General features: G+C 53.0%; 1 protein-coding gene across 3 annotated transcripts in view; it reads right to left on the bottom strand.

Moving 5' to 3' along the window:
- The window catches only part of LOXL2 (lysyl oxidase like 2), an 83,969-nt gene that overhangs the window by 17,650 nt on the left and 38,823 nt on the right, over window positions 1-27,496 (bottom strand). The window contains exons 4-7 of one of the 3 annotated variants that reach the window (XM_079142277.1): window positions 20,641-20,852; window positions 13,928-14,150; window positions 10,573-10,777; window positions 3,828-3,979 (exon numbers count right to left, since the gene is read on the bottom strand). In XM_079142277.1, coding sequence (XP_078998403.1) covers window positions 3,828-3,979; window positions 10,573-10,777; window positions 13,928-14,150; window positions 20,641-20,852 — 792 coding nt within the window. The remainder of the gene's footprint in view (window positions 1-3,827; window positions 3,980-10,572; window positions 10,778-13,927; window positions 14,151-20,640; window positions 20,853-27,496) is intronic. The other 2 variants (XM_079142278.1, XM_079142279.1) reach the window with 2 other exon arrangements.

Raw genomic sequence — 27,496 nt, 5'->3', positions numbered from 1 at the left:
GACTTTTGAGAGGTTTCACCACGTGCTCTCCCTGTGCAAGTCCTTTAGGACAGGAGCCTTCAGCCCTTCCACAACCCCCAGATGCAGTAGTGCTATGGGAAAGGGGAGTCTCAGATAAGGTAAGCACCTGTCAACGACCCCAATTCCATCCACAGATGACCAGAGCCCTTGTCCAAGGCTGCTTCCGTCCAAAGGCAGGTAGCAATGAACTGGAACTGGGGACCAGGTTGGTCTCCCGGGAGGAGGTCAGGCTTTGGAGGCTGGCCTAGGCATTCCAAAGCATTCACTGTTCATGGTGGCCCAGGGTCTGGACTAATCCCTGGGGCTTAGGGTGCTTGTCCCTGTGTCCCCTATCTGTCTCTGGTGTCTTCTCGGTGTCTGCTGCCTTGACTCCTCCCTCCCTACTCCCTTGGCCTTCAGCCTCCAGCCTCCTGGCTTGGCCCTGGCTGTGGGCCAGGTAAGTCTCTGTGTCCTGAGACAGCGGGAGACAGGGGGCCTGTGATAGAGACTATAGGCCTCACTGTGCCTAGAACTTGGGACAAGTCCTCTGCAAAACCAAGCCCTGAACTTCAGGAGCCTGCAGTGGGGCCTGGGGGAGCCTCCCCTTCCCCTGGGCCTGGTGCCCGGCTCCTGCCTCCACCCCTGGCAGCCAGGGCATGGTGAAGGGCATGGGTGTGGACCCTCCAGTAGACGGAGCCTAGCTCCCATGTTTAGCATGGCAGCCCACAGGGATGATGAAATGCAAATTGACTTTCCATTGGGTTTATTGTTTTTCAATTCCCCATAGACTGTGTCCTGCCTTCCTGACTGCCCCTGGGGTAGATGGCTCCTTCCCCTGCCACTGCCTCATAAAAACTGGCTTCCCTTTGTCACCTCAGGCAGTAGGAGGTGAGGACAAGGAGCCTGGAGAACCTGTTCCCTTTTCCTGCTTCCAGAGGGTGATGTGCTCCCACGCCAGCACCCAGTGAAGACTACTGTCTCTTAGACTGTCTTTGGGAGGCGTCAGAGGGTTACCCCTTTGATCACAGCTGCTTTCCTGGCCTTCCCCTAAGTGGCAGTGTCCCCACCCTGGATTCTAAAACCTAGTGAAGTTTCAGAGGCTCTGGCCAAAGAATGTGGCTTCCACATTGACTCCGGGGCAAGGAAATCATATGGTCACCAATGCACTTTCCAAAGCCTCTCCAAGACTGACCAGACCTGGCACCACATCTGTGACAGGGAGCAGCTCTGACTGCTCTGGAAGGATCCAGGTGGCTAATACACTGGGGTGGGGTTTTCCTCTTTTCTTAGAAGCATAAGAGTGGTTGGTCATGGTGTTAACTCGGCATGGAGCATGGCTAGCCATTCCCAGGGTCCCACCTCACATGACAGCATCTGGTGACTCCTGGGCTTGCCAGCTGAAGGTGGGCTGACCTTGCCAGTGGCAGTATCCCTAGGAGGCCTCAGGGTCAGCGAGGAGCCTCTGGTCTGCACCTTTCCACCACCATTCAATGAGGCGACCAGGAAGGCCAAGCCTTGCAAAGTCTCTCAACTGCCAGGCACCTCCCTTCCCTGCTCCTTTGGGTCTCGGTGTTGGCAGTACAGGGGTTAAAGGAGGGCAGGAAGTGCAGGCAGCTGGATTTCTCTGAGCATGAAGAGGGAGGACAAAGCAGCCCCAGGTTGCACCATGTTTTGATGAGGTTGTGGCCAGTCAGTCCCACTCTGGTTTTTGGAGGTGGTGGGGCAGGAGGTGGGGAAACACAACTCAGGTGTTAATAGTTAAGGAAGTGGGGACATCCCAACTCCCAGGCACAAGGGCCAGGCCCTCAGCTGGGGGGAGCTGCAGGTGGAGAAGGGCACCACCAGGTGGGTCAGTGGGCCCAGGAAGCCCGCCTGCCACGCGCAGAGCCTCCACTGTAGCTCCTCTTTCCCAGCAGGGAGAACATCAAGAATGCCGCGCTGGAAGACAAGACCGCCTGGGCCAAGTCAGCAGCCCTTCCCAGTGGCTACTCAATGGGGCTGGAAGGGAAGGGGACCTAGGAGTCATCTCTCCCACTTCCTCCTTTCCCGGCGGAACCCAAAGCTTTAGATGAATTAAGGAATCAACCACGGGTGATTATTAGGCACTGAATTGGGTCCCCTCCTATATATTACGTTGACGCCTTGACACCTCCCTCCACATGACTATACTTGGAGATGGGTCCTTTCAGGAGGTAATTAAAGTCACCTGAGATCGTGACCCTAATCCAATCTGACTATAAGTGTCCTTATAAGACAAAGAGACACCAGGGAGGTAGGTGTAGGCACAGAGGAAAGGCCAAGTGAGGACCTGGGCGGAAGGAGCCATCTGCAAGCCCCAGGACAACAGTCTCAGAGAAACCACCCTGCCAACGGCTTGATGTGGACTCCAGCCACCAGACTGTGAGAAAACATTCGTGTTGTCTCAGCCGCCCAGACTGAGGTCTTCTGTTACAGCAGCCCGAGCTGACTGTGACAGATAAAGCGCAGGAGTCTTGACTGATTCTGCTCCGTGTGGCTGCGGACGCCCTGTGGAGCCCTGAGCCTGGCCATGCAGAGCCTAGTCAGCTGCCCCAGCAAGACAAATGGTGCCGCCCGTAGGTAGGCACAGCTTCCACAGGAATGACCTTTGGGACAAACCACAGATGCAGGTGTGAGCCCTCCCACACCCCAGGCTTGAGCCCAGGATCACTCATTGCCCTGGGCCCCTGGAAGGGTGAGGGCTGCTGGCGTGAGGAGCTGGCACATCTGTGGCTATGACCTTATATGGCGGTTCTGAAAAACTTCACTTACACTCCACCCAACTCCAACCTGTCACAAGAGTGACGGAGCACACCAGGTCGCGTGACCTTTCGTGGGTCGATTAGGGCTCCCTGGGAATGCTACTGGGCACTCAGATGGCAGGCTCATTCCTGCTCACCCACAAGTGAACTACACACAGCTCAGCCAAGTGCTGTGGGCTGCGCAGGGCCCCACCGGGTAAACGGCAAGAGATGTGTCACGCTGACTAGTTCAGCAGCACCTCGGGTGTGCGAGTGCCAATGGCAAGAATGGCCCTCCGAGTGGGGGCCTGGCTGGGGAGCTATGCTGCACCCGAGTGTACCTGCATTTTCTCATTGTGTAACTAACACTTGGGAAGCAATTCCAGTGGGCCAGCCTTGTACCAGATGCCTGGCACGTGACCAAACTCAAGGCGTAGCGAAGAGCAGTGTGTAGGAGTCCCTGGGCCTTTTCACAGGATCGGATAGACCCCGTGGAAGGCAAGGAGGAATTCATCTTGTGGGCTACTCAGTGGGCAAGGTCACCCAGGGCAGGAGACTCAGTGCAAGTTTCAGAGGCCACGCATCAAGAAGGGGCGGGTGGGCGTTGCTGTGTCCCTGCTTCAACGCCAATTCCCTTTTCTTTCCCTTTGGTTACCAATATTGTCTGGACTGGACTGTGGGCTATGCTCACATCTGTGTGGCTTGTAGACCTGCTGTCCTCAGGGTCCTTGGAAAGGGCCTGTGGAAGAGTAACAGGTGCTACAGACAGAGCGCCTTGCAGGAAGGACTGAGTTGCCATCACACTGCAGGTCCAGTCCCATAGCAGAGTATGGCTTGCAGGGGTAGCCAGGCACCTGCCACTAAGGAGGTGGTGCTTGTGCATATGTTTTCTCATTTGGCATGTTTACAAATGCTAAGTGACATTGACATTCATAGCGATAGCAGCAGAGCCTGAGCCCTTTCTGAGTTCCCCTCAGACACTCTGGAGAATCCTTCCCAGTGAGGCCACCTGGTCTGTCCTTTCTGGGGCCTTGGTAGCACAGTCCCCTCGGGCATCCAGTCTCCTACCTTCTTCTGAAAGCCCATGATGGGGATGTTACACCTCACGCCGGCGTCCTCCTCGTGGTTGCAGCCCTGGGCCTCGGTGTTGAGTTTGCACTCTATGATGGACTTCTCAGTCCCCGTGCACTGGACCTCGTTCAGGTGGATGGGCCCCATCCCTGGTGAGGAAGGGCAACACAGACCATGAAGGCTTTGGAAGAAAACCTCTGGCACGGGAGACAAAGCCCCGGACGATGAGAACCCAACTCTCCTATCCTTAAGACTCTCCCAATTGCCTCTTAGTCAGCTCAGAGACCTGGCTTCTCCCTGAAAAGAACATTGTGATTTTCTTGGGATTCCCTTCCACCATCAGAGCAAATAAAGTTCTTTACTAACCTCAGGTGTGATCTTGGCCAAACCACACAGGGTTTCTCACACGGATAAAGGAGTTGGACTAGAAGATATCTAAGTTTCCTTCCCCATTTCAGTATTCCAGGCATTTAAGAATCCTAAGTTTTGACTGTTGCCATGTCATTTAGGGTTCTTGCAGGAAACAGGTGGTGTTTGAGTTAGGAATTTGGTGTTTGCTTAGAAAACGGGAGTTTTTGAATGAAGGTAAGGATGGAGTGTAGAAATCCCAAAGGAAGGTCCAGTACTGGGGGGCTGATAACATGGGAGCTCAGGTGCACCCCTGAGGGTGAGGAGAAGAAGCCACCTGATAAGCACTGTCCCCCTTGGTGGAGGGACACAGCACCCATGGGAGCCCTGAGGGGAAATAAACACCCCACCTGCTGTCCTCTCTTCTCTAGTTCCAGTCAGTTGACCAACCATGCTTCTGGGGCACTTGGCACCCTGGGCAAGAGTGGGGAGTGGAACTGGAGGGGCAGAGAGGACACATCCAGCAAGTGACCCTTAGTGACAACATGGGGATCTTGGTGCCACTGGGATGACAATAGTGAGGCTTCCCAGCTGGGGAGAGAATTCCCCGCCCTCTCTGGACCACTCTCCAGTTCCCTTTGCTCACAGAGGAGCCACCCCTCTGCCAAGGCCATTAGGCAGCAGCAGGTGCAGCTCTTTGCAGGTGCTCTGGGCTTCACAGACCCATGTCCTTGGACCCTGCTCTGCTGCTAGCTTGTCACACGGGTCCTTCCTTCAGTGCTATAATGTGCCCTCAAACCTCCCGTCTTCCTGAGGCTCTCCTGTGACCCCTCACCTCCCTCAGGCCTGGCGCTCTCCTCCCCACTGGGGCAAACTCCTGGGAAGAGTCTCCTGGTTTCGTTCCCTCTGGGATCTTCCTCTGCCTACTTCTCTACCAGCCCTTCCTGTTCCAGAAAATGGTACCTCCAACCACCAAGCTGTTGTTGCTAGAACCCCAAATCTTCTATTGGTCCTCCTCCTCCTCCTGTATCCCTGACAACCCATCAATCATGTTCTGCTCACTCTTCAAAATCTGGATGCTTTTTTCCCCCCCATTTCCATCACTGTGACACAGTAACCCTATAATCTCCCATACGCAGAGACATGATGGCCTGCAAGTCTCCTTCCTTCTGGCTTGTTTCAACCTATTTGCCACAGAAGAGCCCCCAAGAACTTTAAATGCATGTTGCATCATGTCACTCCCGCCTGAAAATGCCTGGATGGCTTCTTAATGCACCTGGGGAGAAGTGCACAGAATTCACAGCCCTCAAGTGGCCTCCGAGGTCCTGTGTGATCTGGCTTTGCTCTTGTGCTCCAGCTCTTCTGCTGTCCTCACCTGGGCTGGGTCTCATGGTTCCTCCATGGAGCTGAGCACGCCCTCTGCCTGGACCGCTCTCCCTCCCACGGCTCACCAGCTGACTCCTGCACATCCTTCGCTTCCCTAGAGAAGCCATTCTGACCCCCACATCAGCCATGTCTGCTTTGGATTCCCGCACTCAGCACTCTGCTTTACTGAGCCTCTGTCTTCCCTGTTGGACCAAAGACCCATAAGGGCAGGGACCCTGGCTTTCCCTTTGTAAGTTCCCAACCAGCACCTGGTGTACAGCAAATGCTCCCTAGTGTCTCTGCAGATGCGGTTGGCCTCACCGAGCACCTGTTGCCCATCAGCTGTCAGGCTAGGTGTTGGAGATTCAAGGAGGGGTAAGGCGGACCCCCGTGCTGAGAGCTCCTGGTCCTTGGGGAGGCAGGAGTTACAAAGACTGGTGACACAGTGAGGTCAAGAATAAAAACGGAGAGAACCACAGGTGACCCTACTGGGAGCTCTGGAGACAGCCAGGGTTTAACTAAGCATGCTGAGGCCACAAACTGATTTCTGGGATCCACTCCTCCAGGAGGCAAGAGCCAAGTTTCCATTTCCCTGGAAATCCATAAGTGATGACGCTTCCAATTCCCTGGAATTTTATAAATTTATAAACCCTTGAGAGACGATGATTGCAAGTACCCAAGGACTCAAGAGTGCAAAGGAAGGACACAGTACAGATCCTAAACAGAGCCCTTGAAGCAAGCAAGGGCCACAGCAGCGGCTTTCTGACACCCTTGAGGCTGGTGGTGGGGATTTGATGATGGATGATCTTTATTGAGCGCTCACTTTATTGGATGGATCCCGTCCTAAATACACTGCTTACAAACATTTCATCATTACAGCCGTCCCTCAAAATGAAGAATCTGAGTAGCAAATATGAAGTAACTGACCCAGTGGGGGATCCAGGATTCAAACCAGATGGTAGCCCCACAGCCTGTTCTCGCTAAGCTTCTGAAGCCCTTTCAGGAGAACCAAGAGGGGCGCCTAGGGTGGAAAGGAGCTCAGCAGGTCTGGTTTAAGTGCCCCATCTTCCCTTGGGATGCTCCAGCCCTCTCTTGCTCCTGGAGGGCTTTCTCCTTTCTGCCTACCTTAGAGGAAGACTTCAAGTGACACTTCAGATCCGCCCCCCTCCCTGGCATGGCTTGATAAGACCTCAAGTTCATCTAAGCTGCTGCAGCCTTTATACCTTTGGCTTAGGAGGCAATGGGCTGGGAGCACCCCAGGCTGAATCTAATCTCAGGACGGAAGGCCGGGGAGCCATGGATCCCAAGCTGTTCTCATCTGTGGAAGGGTAATGATAATACTGATTGTGCAGGCCTGAGGTTGTGAGGAATGGGGGAGACTAATTCCTTTGAGTTCCTAGAGACTCAGGAAATGGCAGGCATTGTAATCAGTATTATTTCTTATATATCATCAAATATTTGCTAGTATAATTTATCTTTGAGATTATTTCTTATTTCTCCCACTTGATACCAGCTCTTTAAGAGCAGAAACCATAACTAAAAATGTTGGTGGAATAAATGAATTCTCCACTCCAGGATCCTGTCAAATGGCCTTCAAATGATGATTGGTGTTGTTAGATCACAGCGTGGGCCTAGTCAGAACATTTAACTCAAGGCCTATCTAACAATTGGTCTGTCTCCTGACTTAATTTCTGTGCAAATGTGTGTTACTCTCCCAGATATCAAGGGACACATCCCTGGAAGCATGTGCCAAGGGCCCACCCTCTGGCATATCAGAGGCGGAGCCCAGAGATGGGAGACCCAGTGTGTCCTGCCTTCTTCCCTGACCCTCCCTGTTCTGTGATGGTAGGACGGTGTGGGGGATGGTGCTGAAAGGCTGTGCACACTGGGGTTCTTCTCTCATGTGCCTGGGTAACTGTGGGCCCCGGGTTCCCTTTGCTGATCTGAGTGTGACATTCAGCATCCTTGATCCCCAGCTTTTACCTGTCTCTGGGTTCTGGACTGCTCCCTAAAGCCCTCTCTTCATAGCACCCTCCCACCTCCACCCTGGCTCTGCCCATCCTCCACTATAGACCCTGGCCTGGGTAACCACAGGTTTGGAGGAGCCACAAATGACCTCCTGGAGTAATGCCACGGACTCTGTAGGTCCAGGCCATTAAGAGGTCAGACGGACAACTAAGCAGGCAACAATCAGATTTTAGAAAATAGTGTCCTGCTAACAATACAAAAGAATAGGACTTACGGTGCTCTGCCTGATGTCAAGGTAAAGCCTGTTTCACAAAACTTCCGCTTCAGTTTTGTAAATGTCTTACTGTGAGCAGAAGGGTTTTAAAGCCACTTCTCTAGCACGGCCCTGCCAAAAGAGCAGATAGCAGCCACGTGTGGCTGCTGAGCACTGAAAATATAGCCAGTACAAATTGAGACAGGCTGTCAGTGTGAATTATATCCTGATTTCAAGGACTAGTATTAAAAATGTAAGCAATCTTATTAATAGCGTTTATATTGATTACATGTTGAAATCATAATAGTTTGGATAAGCAGAGTTAAAGGAAATATTAAAGTTAGTTTCACTAACTTCATGTGGCTATTAGAAAATTCAAAATTACACATGTGGCTTGTGTTATGTTTCTATTGGACAGTGTCGGTCTAGAGTAATGGAAGGTCACCAGCTATCTGTTCAGATGACTCTTCTTATTGTAGTGGAACAGTTCATTCATCTGCTCATTCATTCCTTGTCACATGACCATCTCGGGAGCACTATGTGCTGGGCACAGACTCTAAGGACACAAAGATAAAAGACACAGGCACAGTCCTAGCATAATCCTCAGTCTCACGGGGAGGTGACTGTGTCAACAGACAACTGGAGACCTGCTATGCAGGGTTCTGAATACCAAGGACAGCCCTTCATGACCCAATATCCATCCTGTGAGGCTGGAACCAGACAGAGCCTCAGACACTATCCATCCAGCCACCTTGCCTTACAGGGAAGAATCCCAGGCCCAGAAGGTTCCTCAAGGTCATGGGGCAAGTAGGTAGCTGAGCCAGGATGAGAATCAAGATTGTTCAGCTCTGAGCCACTGGCCTTTTGCTACCCCGGGTGTGGGTGTGGTCACTTGGTTACTCAGGGCCAGGACCAAACGCTGACCCTGCCTGCTCTGTGACACTGAATGTAGTACTTTTCCCTTTCTGCCTTCTGGAGTTGCCCACCCAACGTGGCAAGAGACGATGAGTCACCCACTGGCTTTCTCAAGGCCAGCAGCGAAAATGCCCAGGGCATCTTTTTCCTAGAGTTCACCAGGCCTCAGAGACCTTTGGCAGCTCCGGGCAGTGAAACCATTATGTCACCAGCACCCACCCATGGTGAATGGAATGTTCATGTCACTGGGAACTTGTTTATTCCTCAGAATGAGTGGCCCTTGTCCTGCAGGCCTTGGGAGAGGACAAACCCTCATGCGGGTCCACGGGTGGAGAGGACTGTGAGAATATTTAGGAGTCAAGGGGACCCTGAAGAGTTCCCTGGGACCAGGGAGGAGGACGTTTGTCAAAGGGAACAATGGAGGCCACCAGGTTGCATGGTGTCCTGCTAACATCAACCCCAGGTCTTCAACCTTCAACGTGCAGCCAGCTTGCCAGCACGAATTGAAGAGCAGAGTAGAGAGGAGTTCCAAATGTGACTGGAACTGGGCTTCTTGGGAATAAAAGGGGTCAAATCTGAGCCCGAAAAGACGGGTTTCAGTCTTTCTCTGCCATCAGCTATTGCGGTGACCTCAGTCAGACTTGTTCTCCTGAGCCTCAAATTCCTTCATCTGAAGGACTAGAGGACCTGGGGTCCTTTCTAGCAGTGCTGTGACCCCAAGACTGTCACTAGTCCACAGGAGCCTCCATTTCAGAGCTGTCCCATGGTAGCTGGGGCACTGCATCCTACAGAAAGAACCAACAATGGCCACAGACAGATGAACTCGACTGCTAGAAGTGGGAGAGCTTTGACGGAGTTGGAGGGGAAGTTCAACCCAGGACTCTGGAGTCTCACACAGGGAACCACTGGATATGGTGTTCAGGCCCTGGGTGAGGGGGACTATCACTCCTCCAGGCTGCCGTCAATGACCTCACCACATGACTTCCTGTGGGGTGATGGCCCCTCATCTGCCATTATGTGAGCATCCTCTCCCCACCGTGCAGGACTCCCCACGCCTCGTCCATAGCCCAAGCCCCTTCCTCCCTACCTCCTCCCAGCCAGAGCAGCCCAGCCGCCCTGGCTAGCCAATGCTGGAATGATCTCAGGAAATGACTGACCATGACTTTCCCCACCCAAACAGTTCTCCTGGGGAGGGCCATGCACTCACAGGGTTGTGGTGGGTCTCGGGCAAAGACTCCTCCTTTGGAAGGACCAGGGCTGGCAAGCATGAGCCATCTTCATGAGGCCCTAACCTATCCTGCCATCTCAACAGACAGCCCCCTTAAAAGCTTTCTTATGTACGTTCTTTGCTCACATGAAACATTTGTTTAGGACACTTAATAAAAACCAGGCCCTTCTCATTAGTGTTTCATGAGGCCAGAGAAGGGCATCCTGGTCACTCTCTCAGCTGTCAGGGGACACTGTGGAGCTGCAGCAAGGTAGAAAAGTAATGTGACAGTGGGTTCATTTGTGTCCTGCATGGCCTATGGCCTGAGACCCTTTCCTGGAGGAAGGTCCAAGAATCCTGTCTTTCTTGATGGGGCAGCAGAGAGCCCAGGGTCAGGAGTCAGGAGACCGAGGTCAGAGTGTTCTCTGGCTGCTACTGTTGTTTTGTTCTGAGGACTGACTCCCTTCTCTGGGACTCAGCTTCCAAACCCATGAAATGGGGATTCCGTATTCTCCAACCCCGACTGTCTGGGGAGAAGTCTGGGATTCTCTAATGGAGCAGCAGCTGCTGGTGGAGGAACACAGCACAAGGGCTGGATGAGGTCACGGTTCCCAGCAGGGGCCAAGCTCGCAGGGACATGTTTTTCTGTGAAGAGAGGCCCCACCAACAGCTGGCCCACACCTTACCTTGCCCCAGCCGGGAGCCAGTGACGGCCTCTTTGGCAGTCCCGAAGCCCAGCTCTCTGCAGACCACGCTGGCCGACACCAGGTCCCACTTGTCGTCACAGACGGTCCCCCATTCTCCGTTCTTGAGCACCTCCACTCGGCCCTCCCCGACCTGGGCACCACCTCGCAGCCGCACCAGGGGTTGCTGGAGAGACACACCGTCCTGCTGAGTGCAGAAGCCGATGCGTGTTCGGCCTGCGCGTGGTCACTGCCCGCTCCCCTCCCCTCCCTTCCCCTCTGCTGGGCCAGGTCCCCAGCCTAGGAGCTGAAACTGTGCCTGATGTGTTTGGGTGGGGAGGTTGGGAGGGGTTCATGTGGCGGCAGCAGCTCAGCCCAGCTTTCTCTGCAACCCTCCAGTGGACCGTCTGTCCCAGACCACTGGGAATCTCACCGAGGACCTCATGAGATTGCCACCCCACCCTAGCTTGGCTCCAGGACCCCACCATAACACATTCCTCCATCCCATGGCTGCAGAACCTCCTGTGTGAGAGCTGCAAAGAGAAGCTCCGACCCCCCAAATCTGCGGATTCACAATCCCACTAGCTTACAACGGAGCACTAGGGTCCAGGCCTGCAGGGAAGCTGCCCTGTGGAGATTCTGCTGTGCACACCATGAGAGGAAAGAAGGAGCAAATAAAGGAAGGGGAAGACTGGGAGCTAGAAAGGGGGGTTTCACTAAGAGAGCCAGGCCTAATCATGCCGTGACTCACAACACAGATGGCGCAGGGATGGGGAGTAACATCTGTCCAGCTGCTCCGGGATTCCAGTCCAAGTCCAAAGCAGCCTGACTACGGAAGCTGCAGTCCTCCCCTGGCATGCAGAGGAGGGGGCACTGCAGTTTAAACGCCCCTGATGCTCACTGATGGCCTGGAAGCCTTCGTCCCCTCCTGGAGTTTGGAACTTGTACCAGCGTCCTGAAGCTAACGGGTCACGTCCCATAGGATGGAAACCACAGGATTTCATCTGTCCACAAGTCCTGCTTTGCACCAGTTTCTGCACGTGTGCCTGTTTGTGCATACACATGTGTGCACGCTCACCTACTGGCAATTCTACATGTGCTGGGGGAGGCTCACATGTGCTGGGGGAGGCTCACAAGTCTGCGAGGCTCTGTGTCACTAGGTGACAACATGGCCATCCCAGTCAGATAGACCACAGCCCTTCTACGCTGACCCATGCTGTCCTTGGCCAGGACTCCCTTCAACCCACCCACCCACAGCACAAGGCAGGCTGGGTTGGAGGGGTGCATTTCAAACAGTCACCCCCTGGCCACCTGGAGGGCCAAAGCATCACATGACAGCCTATTCCTCCACACCTGCCACTCTCTCTCCCCCAGTGGCGGTGTCTCAGGGCTGGCCTGGCAGGATGGGGTGCTGCGGAATTCAGACCCTGGGAATGCTCTGATCCAGGCGCTAGAGAGAGAGAAAAAGGGAGGGGATGGGGCAAGGGCAAAATGCTCAGTGGTTTTAGGAACTTTTATTCTCACTTCAGAAAAATGGGACATCATCAATGCAACTACTGTTTTCTGTATAACTGTGATCTTCCCTTCCCCTACCCCAGTCTCAAGCTATATAGCTAAATAAATGTCAAGGGGCTCCTCCTACGGAGCCCACCAACCTGGCCCCAGCTCCATGGAGGCAGAGTGTCAAATAACCCAGCCCCAGCCCAGCAGTGGCCAGGCAGAGAGTCAGCTGGCCCTGCAGGGAAGCCGGAAACCAAGGAAAATGTGATGTAAGCGTCCTGTTTCTTTCTTTCTTTCTTTTTTTTTTTTTTTTTTTCCATTGGTTTGGTATGAACTTGATTCTTCTGCTATAAACCACACAGCAGAGGAACTCCAAAACAGTAGGATCTGGTACTCTGGATGACACACAGGGAGAGCTCACAGGCTCTGGCTCAAGCCAGGCGAAAGGACGTGGCCATCAGACCACGCGGCAGGGGAGGGTGGGGCATGCAGGGGGCTGGTTTGTGGAGGGCTGGGAAACAGAGTTGTCCAGGAGGGCCCATGTCCCTGGCTGTGAGCATGTCTGGTGGTGTGGTCATGTTGTGCACTCTGAAGCCCCTGAGGGAAGAAGTTACTCCAAACAGTCCCCACACCCTGGGCTGAGGGCTGGGCTCACAGCCTGCACTTCACCCCTTTCAGCTAAGCCTCCTCTTCTGTCCAAACACCTCCCCAACCTGGGAGAGGCACCCCATGTGGCTTCTGGCTCTCACCCTGATTTCATTCCTCTGTGGGATGAAAACCCTTCCCAGGAGCAGGTCTGCAGGTGCAGCAGGGAGAGGGGAGGGGAGGGGAAGCCCAGGGGAAGGACAGAGGGGACAGGAGGCAGTGAGTGAAGAGGAGACCTAAGAGAGGGGAGGGACAGCTGCCGCTCCCCCAGGCCGCCCTCCACCCGCACCCAGCTGGCACAAGGCTGCCCTCCACCTCCCTCCACCCCTGTACCCCGGGTTTAACCACAGCGAACACGGAACACACCAGGCTGCCGGGATGACTAAGTACCCGGGTTGGATGGGCAGGGACACAGCCCTGATCAGTGGTCAACCTCTTGCCTGCCCCTCCCTCTTCTCTTCCTGGATGCTTTCTTGCCCCCCTACCCCATATTAGCAGTTTCTAGAACAGAAACATTGCAGGGACCATTTGGTGGCTGTACGAGAAAAGACGAGTGAAGTGCCCCTCATGGTCACGGAGGGAAGACAGATCAGGGCACCTTCTCTTTTTCAGAGGAGGGGTCAAGCCCACCATGGTTGGGGCCATTCACTCGTCGTTCTCAATGGAGGTGCTAGCCGATGTGGGGACATGGAGGTCACCTATGGGATACACTCCACGCCCACCTCCCCTGCCGTTCACTGTCTCTCTCTGACATCCATACATGCCCCGTGCACATCAAGGTCCCACCTCATGTCACTGTAACGTGACTAACGGGAGGATGACTTGGATGCAGTAAGGCGGGTATTTGTCAATTGCCAAACCATGTTTGAAAATATTGAAGGCGATGGCACGTGCTTTGGGGGTTGCACCTCATTTCCTACAGTCCCAGCTGCTTTTCTCCTTTGGGAACTGTGCAGGGGCACAAGGTCCTCCTCTGGCCACCCGTGTCATCTGCTTCTGCACCAGGAGTCTGTGACGGCTGACGGTAAGGCATTCTCCTCACCCAGCGATTCGCCCTCCCTACAGGGGACTCTTGTCCCCAGTGAGGCAGCCATAGTGGTAGTCTCAGCTGGGGCCAGCTCTCCTCACTCTCTTCTGGATGTTCCTGCTGCTCCCTGACCACCTCGTAACCCTTCCAGGTGCCAAGTGGTCACACCTCCACCTCCCTGCTCACCTCTGGTTTGTAGGCTTTCCGGAATCTTGAAGGCCCATCAGGGCTGAAGACCTGGCCAGGCACACAACTGACCACAGCTGGCTGTCCGTTCTCACAGGTGATGTTCTTCACAGGGTCCCGAGACACGTGGGGGCCCAGCTTGCAGCTGGAGATGTGGGTCTCGGTGCCGGTGCAGTTCATGGAGAACCGCCAATAGCGCTGCTTCCTCCGAGAGGCGAACATTCTGCAGCGGGGAGAGAAGGCATTCACCCCTGGTTCTGTTCTGAAGCAGAACAAGGTGGATGCGGTCGCTGCTTCCAGAGCACAGCCTGCCTCCAGGATGGGGTCCTGCTCAACGCATTCTGCAAGCACCCCCTGAGTGCAGGTTAATGCTAGACATTCTGGGGATAGGACCCAGAGGGTGCACAGGGCCTACCATCCTCAGCTGCCATTCTAGGAAGGCAAGGACTAACTCTGGGTACTGAAATAATAATGCCAAAGCCTGTCCTCACCAAATGCAAAAAGGTCTCTAGAGAGGTGAGGTCCCTGATCCCAGGACACCCCCTCAGTGACTGTCCCCCGTAACTCTTCAGATAATTTCAGCACAAGCTATTGTCATTCCCCAGCTTTATTTCTCTATGTCAGTACAAGTTGACAGCTAAACTCTCTCCCAACGATGGGCAAGATTAAATAAGTAAATCCAGTGAGAACGGTCTTAAAATGACCCCACCTGTGGCATCAAAGGTACAATTTTCTTAATAATGGTAATAAAACTATCCCTCTCTTATCAAATCCTTACCTGGGCAAATCAATGAGGTGGAGGTCGTCACCACACCATGTCCTAGGAAATGTCTTAGCCTGTGTTTCCTACACATGCAAATTGTTCCTTTTTCTGTTTTTTTGGGTTTGTTTTTGTTGTTGTTTTGGAAGAATATGGATTAAGGTAAGACAATGTGATTTTTTCTCCAAAATAGTAACCAAGCAATAAGTAATACCTAGATTAATAGGTAACTATGACTCAGTTTCCTCACGTTCAAAGCAGAAGTGGCGTAAATATGTATTTCATAAGACTGTTATGTGTACTAGCCCATTTTCTGCTACTATAACAGAATATCACAGAGTGGATAATTTATAAACAACCAGTAGTTTGTTTGGCTCGTGGTTCTGGAGACTGAGAAGTCTAAGAGCACAGTGCCTACATAGGGAGGGCCTAGTGTCACCCTATGGTAGGACAAGCAGGCACACACAAGAGAGAGAGAGAGGAAACTGGGTCACACTTGCTTTTAAAACAAACCCAATCTCATGATAACCAACCCAGTCCCACAGTATAGTGGCATTAATCCATTCAGAAGTACAGAGTCCTCAGAAATGAGTCAATTTTTTTTTTTTTTTTTGGTATTTAGGGATTGAACCCAGGGGCACTTAACCACTGAGCCACATCCCCAGGCCTTTTTCATTTTTTATTTTGAGTCAGGTCTCACTAAGTTGCTGAGGTTGGCTTTGAACTTACAATCCTCCTGTCTCAGCCTCCTGCTTTGCTGGGATTACAGGTGTGTAACACCATGCCCAGCTACGAATCACCTCTTAAAGGCTCCCGTTCTTAAAACTGTTCCAATGGCAATTCAATATCAACAGGAGTTCTAGAGGGGACAGTAAAACCACAGCATTTTTTCAGTTCAATTAATTAAAATTTATAAAGCTCTTAAAACAGTATGTGGAGCATAGGAAGTGTTTGTGCAATAAATAAATAAAAAATGTATGGCTAAAGGGGAAAAAGCCCAGATGAGATGAGAGAAGGAGGGTTCCCTGTGGCCGGAGAGATGAGGGTGACTTCATGGACGAGCAGCTTGGAACTGGGTCTTGAGTGATAGTGGGATTAGAAAAGAGGAGGGTAAGAAGCACCCTGTCCTCTCATGCTGTCCAGCTCGTTGGAGCGGTGTGCTTCAACCTCCTTGGCAGAAGGTAGTAAGATACCACGGAAAGTCAGGCAGCATCATTGTCAGCTAGCTATCCAATAGAGGAGCCCTCTATTCGGGCTGACCCTGGGAGGGCCCGAAGTGTGGTCCTGGCCCTGCTGGTCCAGCCACCCTGAAAGCATCGGTGCTGTCACGGGGTGAATGAGCTGTGAGCACAGAGCTACAGGGGCCATCGTCCTCTCCTTAACCCAGACCGGAGGCTTGTAACAATTCTAGTTCACCGGTGGGTGCATGAACACAAATCTTTGAAATATAGACGATCCTGGGAAACTCAGGATGCGTGCTCACCAGTCACATCGGAGTGGAGAGCTCCACTGCAGGACCATTAATCATTCCAAGAACCACTCCCCCCCCACTTCCTGCAAGGCCCCAGCACTGGGAAACCCACAGCTTGACCCCCTGAACTCCCCCACATTGGCTGGCCGGGAGGACACACTCAGGGGAACAGGAGCTGCACAAGGATTGGTCAGACCACACTGGGCAGCCTTGGCTCAAGAAGTTCCTTTGGCTTCCAGCCACCAGTGAACACCACCCTCTCCAGGAACAGATGTCCTGGGCTCTAATTGAGAGCGAGGCACCCACAGCAAACATGGAGCTGCCCCAGGCCTGCTCCTGCCTTCCCCGGCAGCCTGATTCTATCTTACATCAGCTCCCAGGAATGCACAGCCCACTGTGACCCTCCACAGGCCTTCAGCTCTGGGACCACCTCCTCCTCTGGCCCAGCATGATTCACTCTGCACAGACGGACTTGCCGGCCCCAGCAATACAGAGATGAGGCTCTGGGGAGATTAGAGGGATGACTGGCCAAGCTGGAAGACACTTTTGAAAGAGGTCCCCAGACCTGTGGCTGGGTTGTAGTGGGAACACTGGGCTGGACCGATTCCACTAAACAAGCAAGGTCTTAGGGGCTCCCCAGTCAAGGGGGAACTAGATTGTGTGGGATCCTGCCAGTGGCTGAGCATGTCTACTCCAGTTGTTCTTTCCAGCATTGGGGAAATCGTCACAGGATAGGTCTGGAGATTCACTGGATCCCCCATGAAACAGACTTAAGTTGAAACTCCATAAGCCCCTCTGACTGGTGGGCCACGGTGACGTTTTGTATCTCCTGGAATTACTGTCAGCTGGAATCAATGCCCAGGAGTCCCTGAAAGATCTCATTTCCTTCTTCCCAGTGCAAGGTCATCCTGGTAAGGGACCCTTTGGAGAGGGCTGAAAGAAACTACAGGGGTAAGTTTGGGCAGGGTACTGAGGTCCCTCCTCAGGGGAACCTGGCCTCCCTTTCTTTCTGGAGTTTTAGGTCTGTAACGTGGGGCTCAAGTCTGGGAATTGACTTAAGAGCTGTGACTCTGTTGTTACGTTTCAGGTTAGACATCTTCACTTGACCTTGTCTGCTTATGCAGGTGGAGGGAGAAGTCAGGAAGCTTCCCAGACGCCGGGAGGAGCACCAACAGCACGAGCCAGAGCAGAGATCTGCGGGAGTCACACTGTTCGGATAGCTGCTTTGACTCTGCTGTCCCTTCAGGAAACACACTCCCTGTCTTTGGAGGTTGACGGGCACCACTTCCCTGCCACTCTGAGCTACTGCCGTTGCATTAGGTTTCCCAGTTGGGTGGCTGCTGTTCCCACTGGAGTCTGGCCCACGAAGAAGAGACGCTGCAGAGCTCATCAAAGGCCGGGTCCCTCACAAACACTCCTCACAGCATGGTGAAGGGTGTGCACTCCAGACTCTCCCACCTGGGCAAGTCTTCAATGCTGAACCCACTCCCACAGTCCAAGCCCCCTCAGCCTCTGCATCCTTCCTCCACAGCAGACCAAGGCAGGCCCAGCACTTCCAACTCACAGGGGGCTTGGAAGTTTCAGCTAACCAGTCAAACTGTTAGAGCCCTTTCTAACTCCTGAGCCATGATGTTCAGTGCAGAATCTTACTGAGTTAATCTCAAATCAATACCTACATCTAAATCCTGCTTTAAAAAATCCAGACAATGACTCCACAATGCTACTGGCCCCAGGAATAGTGCCCTGAAATGTATGCGCGGCTCCCCAGCCCAGCACAGCAGCCAGGGCAGGGCAGAGAGCAGTCGTTAGTCAGGAGAGCTGACCCTACCTGTGGAGGGGCTATGGGTGCAGAGGCCTCTGGGATGCATGCAGGTAACGGGAGAACAGAAGCTCTGAGCCATGAGGTAACTCAGACCTAAGAGAGAGCCAGTTCCAGTAAGACAGTGGGGAGAAGCCAAGATGGAGAGGCTTTGGGGCTAAACAGGTGAATTTCTAAACTATAAAATCCAGAAGGGGCTTTGGCGAAGGCTAGGAGATTATTACAGAAACAGCCTGAGAACTACTTTGAAAACAACTTCTTTCCTGGAGCCAAGGGCTGCATGGGAGGCCATGGGTGTGTGTCAGCATGACAGTCACAGGCAGCGGGAAGAGTGGATGGGAGATGGGGAAAGAAGCCACTGGAAGTCACTCATTCAGGGACCAGGAAGGCCCCCAGGCTTCTGGGTGCCTCCACCTCTGAATGGGGTCCAAGGATATCCTTGTTCCCAGGCCAGTGGTGCCCCAGCCCTGCAGAGTTGGCCTGGCCACCAGAGAGGCCCAGAGCTGCCACAGCTGTGGTGTAGACCTTGGTGGGACAGCCATCTGTGGAGCAGTCCTGGGCAGTCCTGCAGGCTTCTCAGGAGCAGGTGGTGTGACCTAGGCCCACTACCCTCAGGTCTCTACCTCCTCTGCAGACTGCAGACACGGGCCCATAATTACTGAAGACTTGCTGCACTTCTGGCTCTTTGCCATTAGCTCCCTCCAGCCCCTGCCAGCTCAGTCCCAGAAGTACCACCAAGATTCAGAAACTCCTCCCTGCATCCCAGGGCACATACAGGCTCACTTGCCAACTGAGTCCCAGAGACTAATACAAAAGACAACAGAGAAGCTTATAGAGGCAAGTTCAGAAGGTTCTGTGCCCTCCTGCCACTGCCTGGCTGGGACCCTAACCCTAGCCACCTGGGACAACTCCTGGCTTCCAAGACCTTTCTCTCCTCCCATTTAAAAAGAGAAGCCTACAGTTGTGGGTATGGCAAGAGCCAGAGCGGAGTTCAAATGTGTGGAGATTACCTGGGGCCCAGGTGCTCAAACTGGCCTGAGACAGTCTCCTCGAAATCAGGAGAGGGACTTTGGTAGCCACAGGTGGAGACAGCTTTCAAATGCCATCTGAACAAGCCAGTGATGCCCAGCCTCAAACCTGTGGCCAGGCTGGGGCTGGGGTGGAGCTAGCCAGGGAGGAAGCCATGGAAGAGGGGCTGGGTTTCTTGTCTCCCATTGGTAGCAAAAGCTGAGACCAGAGGGTATCACCAGGGAGAGCAAGCCAGTTGGTGGGAGTCCCCCAGATATTCACATGATAGGGACCTCCTGGTGCCAAAAAGATCTGAGCCCTTTCTAGGAACTTGCAAGTTGGCATTCACCCTGGTGTCATCTCAGGGTGCTGTCTACACTCACTCCTGTATGTGGTGGGCTGGGGGTTAGGAGCAAAGCATAGCCCTCTTTAGCTGTGTCTAGGCCATGACCAGGCAGGACAGGGCCAGGTACCCAGAGGGATACAGCATACCCTGCACCCCATGAAAATGGAGGGGGAGGTGAGACCTGAATCCAAAGTCAGGAAGAGACAGCGTAAGCAGGCACTCTCCAGGAGAGCAGACCTGGCTCTGAGGCCTGGATCGGCCACTTACTGGTCTACTACTATCCTCGTTTCCTCAGTTTGAAACTAGACCTCCACTTCTTGGTGGCATTGCTAAGATTAAATAACTGTTCTTGGCAGGCAGTAAGCACTTGGGGACAGGAAAACCTCACGTCCAAATTCCGTCAGCTCTCTGTATCCTCAGGTTCTGCATCTGCAGTCAACCAATCCTGGACGGAAAATGCTTTGAAACAAATGTCTGCACCAAAGATGTACAGACTATTTTTCTTGTCATTATTTCCTAAATGATACATATGACAACTCTTTAAACAAAATGTATATTGTATTAGGCATTGGGGATGATTCAAAGTACACAGGAAAATGTGTGTACATTATATGCAAAAGGACTTTATTTTACATAAGGGACTTGAGTGTCCATGGATTTTGGTGTGGGGGCGGGATGCTGGAACCAGTCCCCCAAGGACACTGAGGGACAGCTGCATACCCTATCCACAACTTGTCACGGCATCAAAATCCTTTCCCTGGACACCTTCAGGTCAAACAACTCTAAGTCCTATCACGATCTACCTCTCTCCCCCTGGGTGAAATTAACCTCGGGAATCCTAACAGCCTTGCCAGGTTTAATTGGGACTGGTTGAAGAGAACTGAGATGAACAGTTTCTCAATTACCTACGAAATTGTTCTAGATTTCTCAGAGTGATCATTGCTGAGGGCAAGCCAACATGTCTTCTAAAGTCAGAGCTGTCTTTGCTCTGCCCAGCCTGTATCTTGCCCTTATTCAGGCCCTGTGGTCTGTGAGCTGCCCATCGGCACCGAGAGGAGGGACTTCTGGGCCAGGAGCAGCTTGCCCTTGACTGTTCTAAACCTTCGGTGCTCTATACTAGCCCAGGTGCAGGCCCGACTCCCAGGCCTGCGAGCTCCTCACAGGTAAGCTCCGTGCAGGATTGCTGGAGGGACGCCAGCCAGCCTGCCTGGCTGTAATGGGCTGTGGACAGCCAGTCACCAGTACCAACTCGTTGACAAAGCAGGGAGGGAGAGTGCCCAGGAAGACCCCACCTGGCACAGCCCCTTACTTGTACGCCTTGGCATTGTATGTCTTCTCTCCGGGGAAGCCGAACATGCCGCACACCACGTGGGAATTCTTGGCCGTCCAGTGCTTGTCACAGATCTGTCTCCAGGCCTTGCCCTCCTTCACCTCCACGTAGCCCTCGGTCACGGGCGTGCGATGGCGGAAGGCTGAGAGGATGGGGCGGATCCGGATGTCCTCTACCTGGATGTTCAGGTTCTGGGGAGAGGGAAGCATGGACAGGGGTTACATCCCTGGCCTATCTGGGAAGGGGTGCCAGGCAGCAAGAACTCCCTCAGTGATCACAGGGGGCTATGGTGCCCCTGATGACCACCCAGCCCAAAACAGTTACAAAGTGCTATGTGTGTGTGTGGCAGGGGGAGATTGTGGCTGCAGGGACTGAGCAGGAAGCAAGGGTGACCTGGGGCAATCAGAGAAGACATGAGGGACCCAGGAGCTCCCCAACAGTCTACCAAAGAACCCAGAGAGCTGTGGGCAGTAGCCTCCCCCTGCATAGGCCTCAAAATTCACAGCATGAGAAAGCATTCTTTGAATTTTCATGTAAAATAATTTGGATTTTACATTTTACTCCAAAGCATGTGTGCACACACCTGTGAGTGTGTGTGCACATGTGTGCGCATGTCTCCCAATCATCTTGGTAACTGGCGTTCTAGAAATGTGAGCCCCAGGGCTCCTGCCTCACATGCCAGGGATGGCATTCCCGCACTCCCCTCTCCAGAGGCCCCGAGCAAGGGGCTCTGAGGGAAATGAGGTGGGGTGCCCAGTGTGTGCAAGGGGCCAGGAAGGTAGACGGGGTGGGGGTAGGTACTTGGTGGAGGTGAGGTGAGAGTCTGCATGCTCTAGGTGCCCTGGGATGTCCCCTTCTCATACCTACCCAACTCACCCTCTGGGAGTGCCAGGTGGAGACTGGTCAGGGTTGGGGAGGACTCATGGGCAGGGACCTTCAGGAAGTGAAGGGGGCTGGAGGAGAGGGTCGAAGGAAGCCCCCTTCTCCCTGCCACGTGGGTTCTCCTTGCTGACACAGCTTGAATACCCCCTGTGGCATGCCTACCACGCAGAAGGAGGGACTGCCAGAGGCCAGGCCGGATGAGAGGAACGGTAGAAGGGGGTTCCTTAGAGTCACACTGATGCTTTTTATGCTTCTTTGGGGCACGCTGCCTCAGTCCCCAAATCCTAAAGAAGCTCCATCCTGAACCTCTCACTTCCAGCCCCCCTCTTTCTGCCCCTGTTCCTGCACTAGTGGGGCCATGGCCAGCTCTTGCAACAGTATCCCCCGTCTGCCCACCACCAGAGAGCTCTTTCCAAAACACTGATCTAACTTGTCCTTTGACTGGCTCCTCTTTATCTATGCAATGCACAAATGACTTAGTGAGATGCTCATGGCCCTTCACGACTGGTTCCACCTATGCCTCCAGCCCCGCCATGTCCTCAGCTCCAAATCAATCCCCAGACACCACGAAATGCAGTATCTAGGAGTCTCATCTGTCAAGTGGCTGAGTCCTCTGCTGAGCACTTTATGTGCGATCTCTTATTCAACCCTCGGCTGTGTGACAGTGTGGTTTACAGCTCTCCTAATTCCCATTTTCAGACAAGGAAACCAACTAGTTGATTCCAATTTCCTCCCCTGGAGCACCCTGAGGTGCAGGGTAAGATACACCCTCGCTGGGCCAGGGAGGGAGATGTGGAGCTGGTCAGGGTGAGGCTGGGAGGCTGGAACCCAGTGACCTGAGCGTCCCAAGCCTGTCCAGCCAGGATGCAAATGAACCACAAGGTTGAACAGAAGTATTATTTGGGTGCCCAGGGATTCACAGCTCCTCCCACCAGCTTCAGGGTCCTAAGCCAGGCCCTGCTCCGCAAGTCCTGCAAGGTGGTGGAAAGTATGTGGCCCAGAGTGATGGCATTTGGCCCCGATTCCCTTCCACGCAGAGCGGAAGGAAAGCCGCCAGTGGCAGGATTATGTTTCCCAGCCTGGATCCTGGATCCTTTACAGCCCTCATTCAGGCCACAGGACCCGTGCCACCAAGACACGTGGACAGGGATGAGCCAAGAGGGGGCCTGAGGTCTAACCCCAGCCTGCGGCCAGCCCCTCCTGCCTCTCCCCACCTTGGGAGGCTGGCTGGCATTCCAGTGTGGAATGTGTCATGCCCAGAAGGAAAGTTCCAGGCTGACCTCATTCCATTCACAGATCCTCTCCTTGGCTGTGGGGCAGCAGTGCAGGCTGGCTGACAGCAGACGTGACCCTCAGCACTGGTGCTATAGGAGGAGGAAGGCCCGGCCAGCAGCGCTCAGCAGATCCCTGGGAAGGGCCATGCTGGCCACAGGGCCTGAGGCCAGCAGGCACCATCCCACCTGCCAAAGGAGCTTGGCCCCACTCCTGCTTCAGTGCAGGGTCCCCCCACTGACCTGTGGTCTCCAGGATGCTGGCAATGAGGCCCAGCTGCCACCGTCCACTTTCTTCCTCCAACTCACTGCACATGTGTGTGTGTGTCTGCCTGTCTGTCGGTCTACGTGTCATGTGTGTCTGAATCTGTATGTGTGTCTCTGGGGCAAGTATCTGTTTGTGTCCCTGTACATGATGATATGTGTCTGTGTCACCCTCTATGTGTGGAGTGGGTATGTGTCTGTGTCACCCTCTATGTGTGGAGTGTGTCTGTGGGTGGGGGACAGATGGAAAGGGACCTGTCCCTGCAGTGCCTTAGGAAAGCAGTCAGGACAGGAGTCCTTCCTCTGAAATGGCGCATCTTGCCCTCACTCCCTGGAACCAAATCTCTCCCTTCTGCAAGGTTCATATGCATCTCATTCATTCATATACTTGACAAAAAGATAGACTCTGTCCTCCATGTACCTTGCCAGGCTTCTTCCCTACATTCCACAGGGCCCTGCCTCTTCTTTGAAGAGTGACCACGATGGCCATCGCTAATCAAATACCAACCAATTGTACACAAGGCTCCTATTAATTGAAGTTCTTGATTCGGGGTATAGCCACCTATCAGTGAAAACATGAAAAGACTTGGCGAGGTTTTGCAACTTGTCCAAGTTCACACAGCCAATAAGCAGCAAAGCAGGAAAAAAACCTGTCATGACTCCAAGCCTGTGTTCCAGGCCATAGTGACCACCACGCTCCGAGCAGCCTCGCCCTCATGTCCGTGTCTTATCTATTACCTGGAATTACAGAGGACACACAGGGACAGGGCCTGGGGCTTACTATCTGCTGCTGTGCACGCTGGAAACCCAGGACCGCACCCGAGGGGCTGTGTCGGGGTGAACTGTGTCTGTGAAGGGAGAACTCAGTCCCAGCTGCTCTTGATTCAGGCCAGGGGGAGCGGCAGGCAGTCCTCAGCAGACTGCGTTGGGCGCTCGTGCGAGTGAACCAGCTCCTCCGGGCTCCCGGGAGAGCTGGGTTGGACACCACGTGCAGGCACGCACGGTCCCCTACTTCACTGCTGTGGAATCCCTTCCCAAACCACAAGTGCTAGATTTTCTTTTTCCCAGAAGTTCAGCCCTGAAAGAGAAGGTTTGAAAATAGATGCACATTTGTCTTTTTTAACAAAGGGCTCTCTAGACTTGCTAGTTTAAAATTAAGTCCAATAGCCTAGAAGCTGGTCAAGCACCTGGCTCATTTAAAAATTCAAATGACAAAACTGGGTACAGTTGTAATCCCAGCTACTTGGGAGGCTGAGGCAGGAAGATCATGAGTTTGAGATTAGCCTGGGTAACTTAGCAAGACCCTGTCTCAAAAAAACAAACAACAAACAAAACAAAACAAAACAATAAAAATACCACACACTCCTGAAAACCTAAATGCTGCCCTTCTTGCCAGAGATAATAGTGACCCAGGTGTCCAAAAGGGTTCCCTCCAAAGGACTTGTCCCACCCAGGACTCATCACATCCTGTTACCTGGGGAGGCCCCAGGAGTTAAAAGCACCCGATTCCAGAAGGGAAAACGAAGGTACAGTGAGGCCATGCTTCAGCCAGTGGGTTGGTGGAAAGAAGGGATGGGGAAGGAGCCTGGGGGCTGGGACACTCGGCTTAGGTCCGTATGCCATGTAACATCTGCAGCATCTGTCCGTCACTTCAAATTCCAAAATGGAACAGTGTGGGGCTGTTGCCAGTGAGAAAGAATCACGCATTTTGAAAGTCTAGCTGAAGATTGCATCAGGGAACCAGGAGGAGGAACAAAGCAATGGGGCAAATGAGCCTAAAGAACCTCCTCAACAGTTGGTCTAAAAGCTCAGCACTGGGCAAGTGGCCTCCTGGGAGGGCCTGATCTCTATCCAGTGATTTGTCTCCTTTCCTCTGTTCTAGAACACACAATTTCAATTGGCACAGGCCCTCCCTCTGAGAAGTCATCCTGGGGTGCGGGGTGCTGGGGCAAGGAGACGCAGCATTTCGCCAACCAACATCCAACTAGAACCTACGACAGCTGATTCCCCATGCCCTGTGTTCATGTAGCATGCCATCACCCTCTAATGCTGACACATTCCTGCATCTTGCTTTTATAACCAGCTGCTTTCTTTGCCTGTTTTTAAAAATGGCCTGCAGACTCGGACCCATCTCCCCGACGGCCAGCCTGCCCCCGTCCTCAGCACTTAAACCAAACCCACCTAACCCGCCCTCCGTTCTTCCTCCTCTCGTGGAGCTGAGCGAAGCTGCCCAGCCAGTATGCAGACCACAAGCCTCGAGTCCTTTGCCACCCTCTTCTCGTCCTCAGTGGGCCTCAGCAAGGCCTCTTCTGTCTTCTGGTCTCCTGCGAGGAGAACCCTGGAAGTACCAGAAGGGCTTTCTAATCCCATCGTCTCACTTCAGCCCCAGGTTGTCTGCTGGGCTCTGTTCATCTCCCATCCAGCCCAGAGACTCGTTCCCTCTGACTATGGCGTACGCACGTCTCGCTCAGACCTGCCTGGGGCCTCCCAACACCACTGACTCAAGCCGACCCCTGTGATTCCCTCTTCCCTTCTCTCTACCTATCAGAATCCTACCCACCCTCAGGATTCACTCTCAAGTTAATCATTCATAAGTATTTGTCAAGTGCTGCTATGTCCCAGGGATCAAATGAAGCCTTGGTACACACAGGATAGGTGCCTTCCTTGCTGCCATGAGGTTCCTAAGCCGGAAGGGAGGAGGGGGCACCACCTTCTCCATGAATACCTGTACCAGTATTTATCTTTCCACATGTCTTTGCCACTCAGTTGGACTGTTAATCTCCCAAAGGGCAAAACTTCTTGTTCGTTTTGTATTACCCACAGCTCTTGGTGCCAGTCACACAGTGGGTCCTCAAACATTTTCAAACAGGCCATTGACATATATTTTAAAATCTAACAATAGGAATTTAGCTTAATTAGAAATGTTGGGCACCCAAACCAGAAACTTCAATAAAGACTTCCTTTATTCTTTCTTGCATGCAAAATAAACAGCTAGGCAGTCCTGGTCTCTCTTGAAAATATAAGCACTGCTTGTAGGACTTACCAATAGACATGGGGACATCGCCCTTTATCCAGGCATTTCTCTTGTCACCAGAGCTATTCAACATGTCACCTCCACTTCCCGTAAGATCTGACACCAATAAATGGTTGAAGAGCGGAATGAGATGCTTCCTGATCCTCAGCACAAGTCTAGATGGCTTAGTAAAGAGCAGACCGTCTATAAACAGTACGAGGCAAGTTGTGTTAGAAATATCTCCTATGCTGTAATTACCCCCTCTGGATGATCAAATCTGGAATCCATAGTTCAAGAAGCTGTGGGCAACATTCTCTAGCCGGGAGACTGACTTCCGACTGAGTCAGACAGAATAAGGGAGACAGGAAAGGCATTTCAGCGATTCCTGCCGCTAAACTCTACAGGATGGAAAGCAGTGGGGGCCAGGGGTGCGGCAGGGTGACAGGAGGGCTGAGGTCATGCTGACGCCACCAGAGGAAAAAGCCAGCAGTCGGTCTGGGCTTCCTCCTATAAATCAAGAGCTGTGCAAATGTGCTGGAAGATGGAATGTTCTCAGTTACATTTTCCAAACTGGAAGCACTTGGACAGGTAACAGACTGCTTCTTTGGAGAACAGGCAAGGCCTGCTGTCAGCAGGAAGCCAGTGCACCACCTGCTCCAGGCACCAGCCCTGCTGGCCCAGCAGCCCCTCTGGCCCTGGTGGAGTGCTGAGGCTGAAGACCAGGCAAGCCCTGGGTCAGGCCAGATCATCCACCATACACCCTGTGTCCTTAGAGCCACCACCCCATGGGAACCAAGTAATGGTTCTAAAACCATCTTTCTCCATTGCTGGATAGCAAGTTCAGGGAGGGCAAGACTGCCTGTGTCATCAACCCCTTTATCCACATGCCCAGTATAGGTGCTCGAATAAAATGCATGAAGCGAATGAACAGATCCTGTACCTACAGCCTCCTGGGGATAAGGTGGGAGATTCCTCAGCAGTGACCCCGGCATGGCAGAGGTGCCTCAGATGAAGCACTCAGGCCTCTTGCAGAGCCAGGCTAGACACCACCAGCCCTGCCCTAGCTGTGTTACCAGACCTCCCCATGGAATGGGGCTGACCACCAGAGCAGGGACAGGCTTCCCCACCCAGCTCAGCCCCACTACCATGGAACAACCTTCCCCTGCTCTCTCCCATCAATTTTCTCTTCTCCAGACAACCGTGCAATGTACTGTCTGATCCATACTTTCCAAAGTTTGAGTGTAAAACTGCTCATTCATTCCTGTCACCTGAAATAAATAATAATGCTCCTGATTCATTTATGTAATCTACAAATAAGTACGATTTTACTGACTTGTTTGTTTCATCTCACGAATGATTAGAATGATGTTTAAACTCTGCACAAGGTCCCACGGGCAAAGCCTTG

This window comes from Sciurus vulgaris, assembly GCF_902686455.1.
Source record: "Sciurus vulgaris genome assembly, chromosome: 5".
Lineage (NCBI taxonomy): Eukaryota > Metazoa > Chordata > Mammalia > Rodentia > Sciuridae > Sciurus > Sciurus vulgaris.
This window is presented reverse-complemented; position numbering and strand designations above follow the sequence as displayed.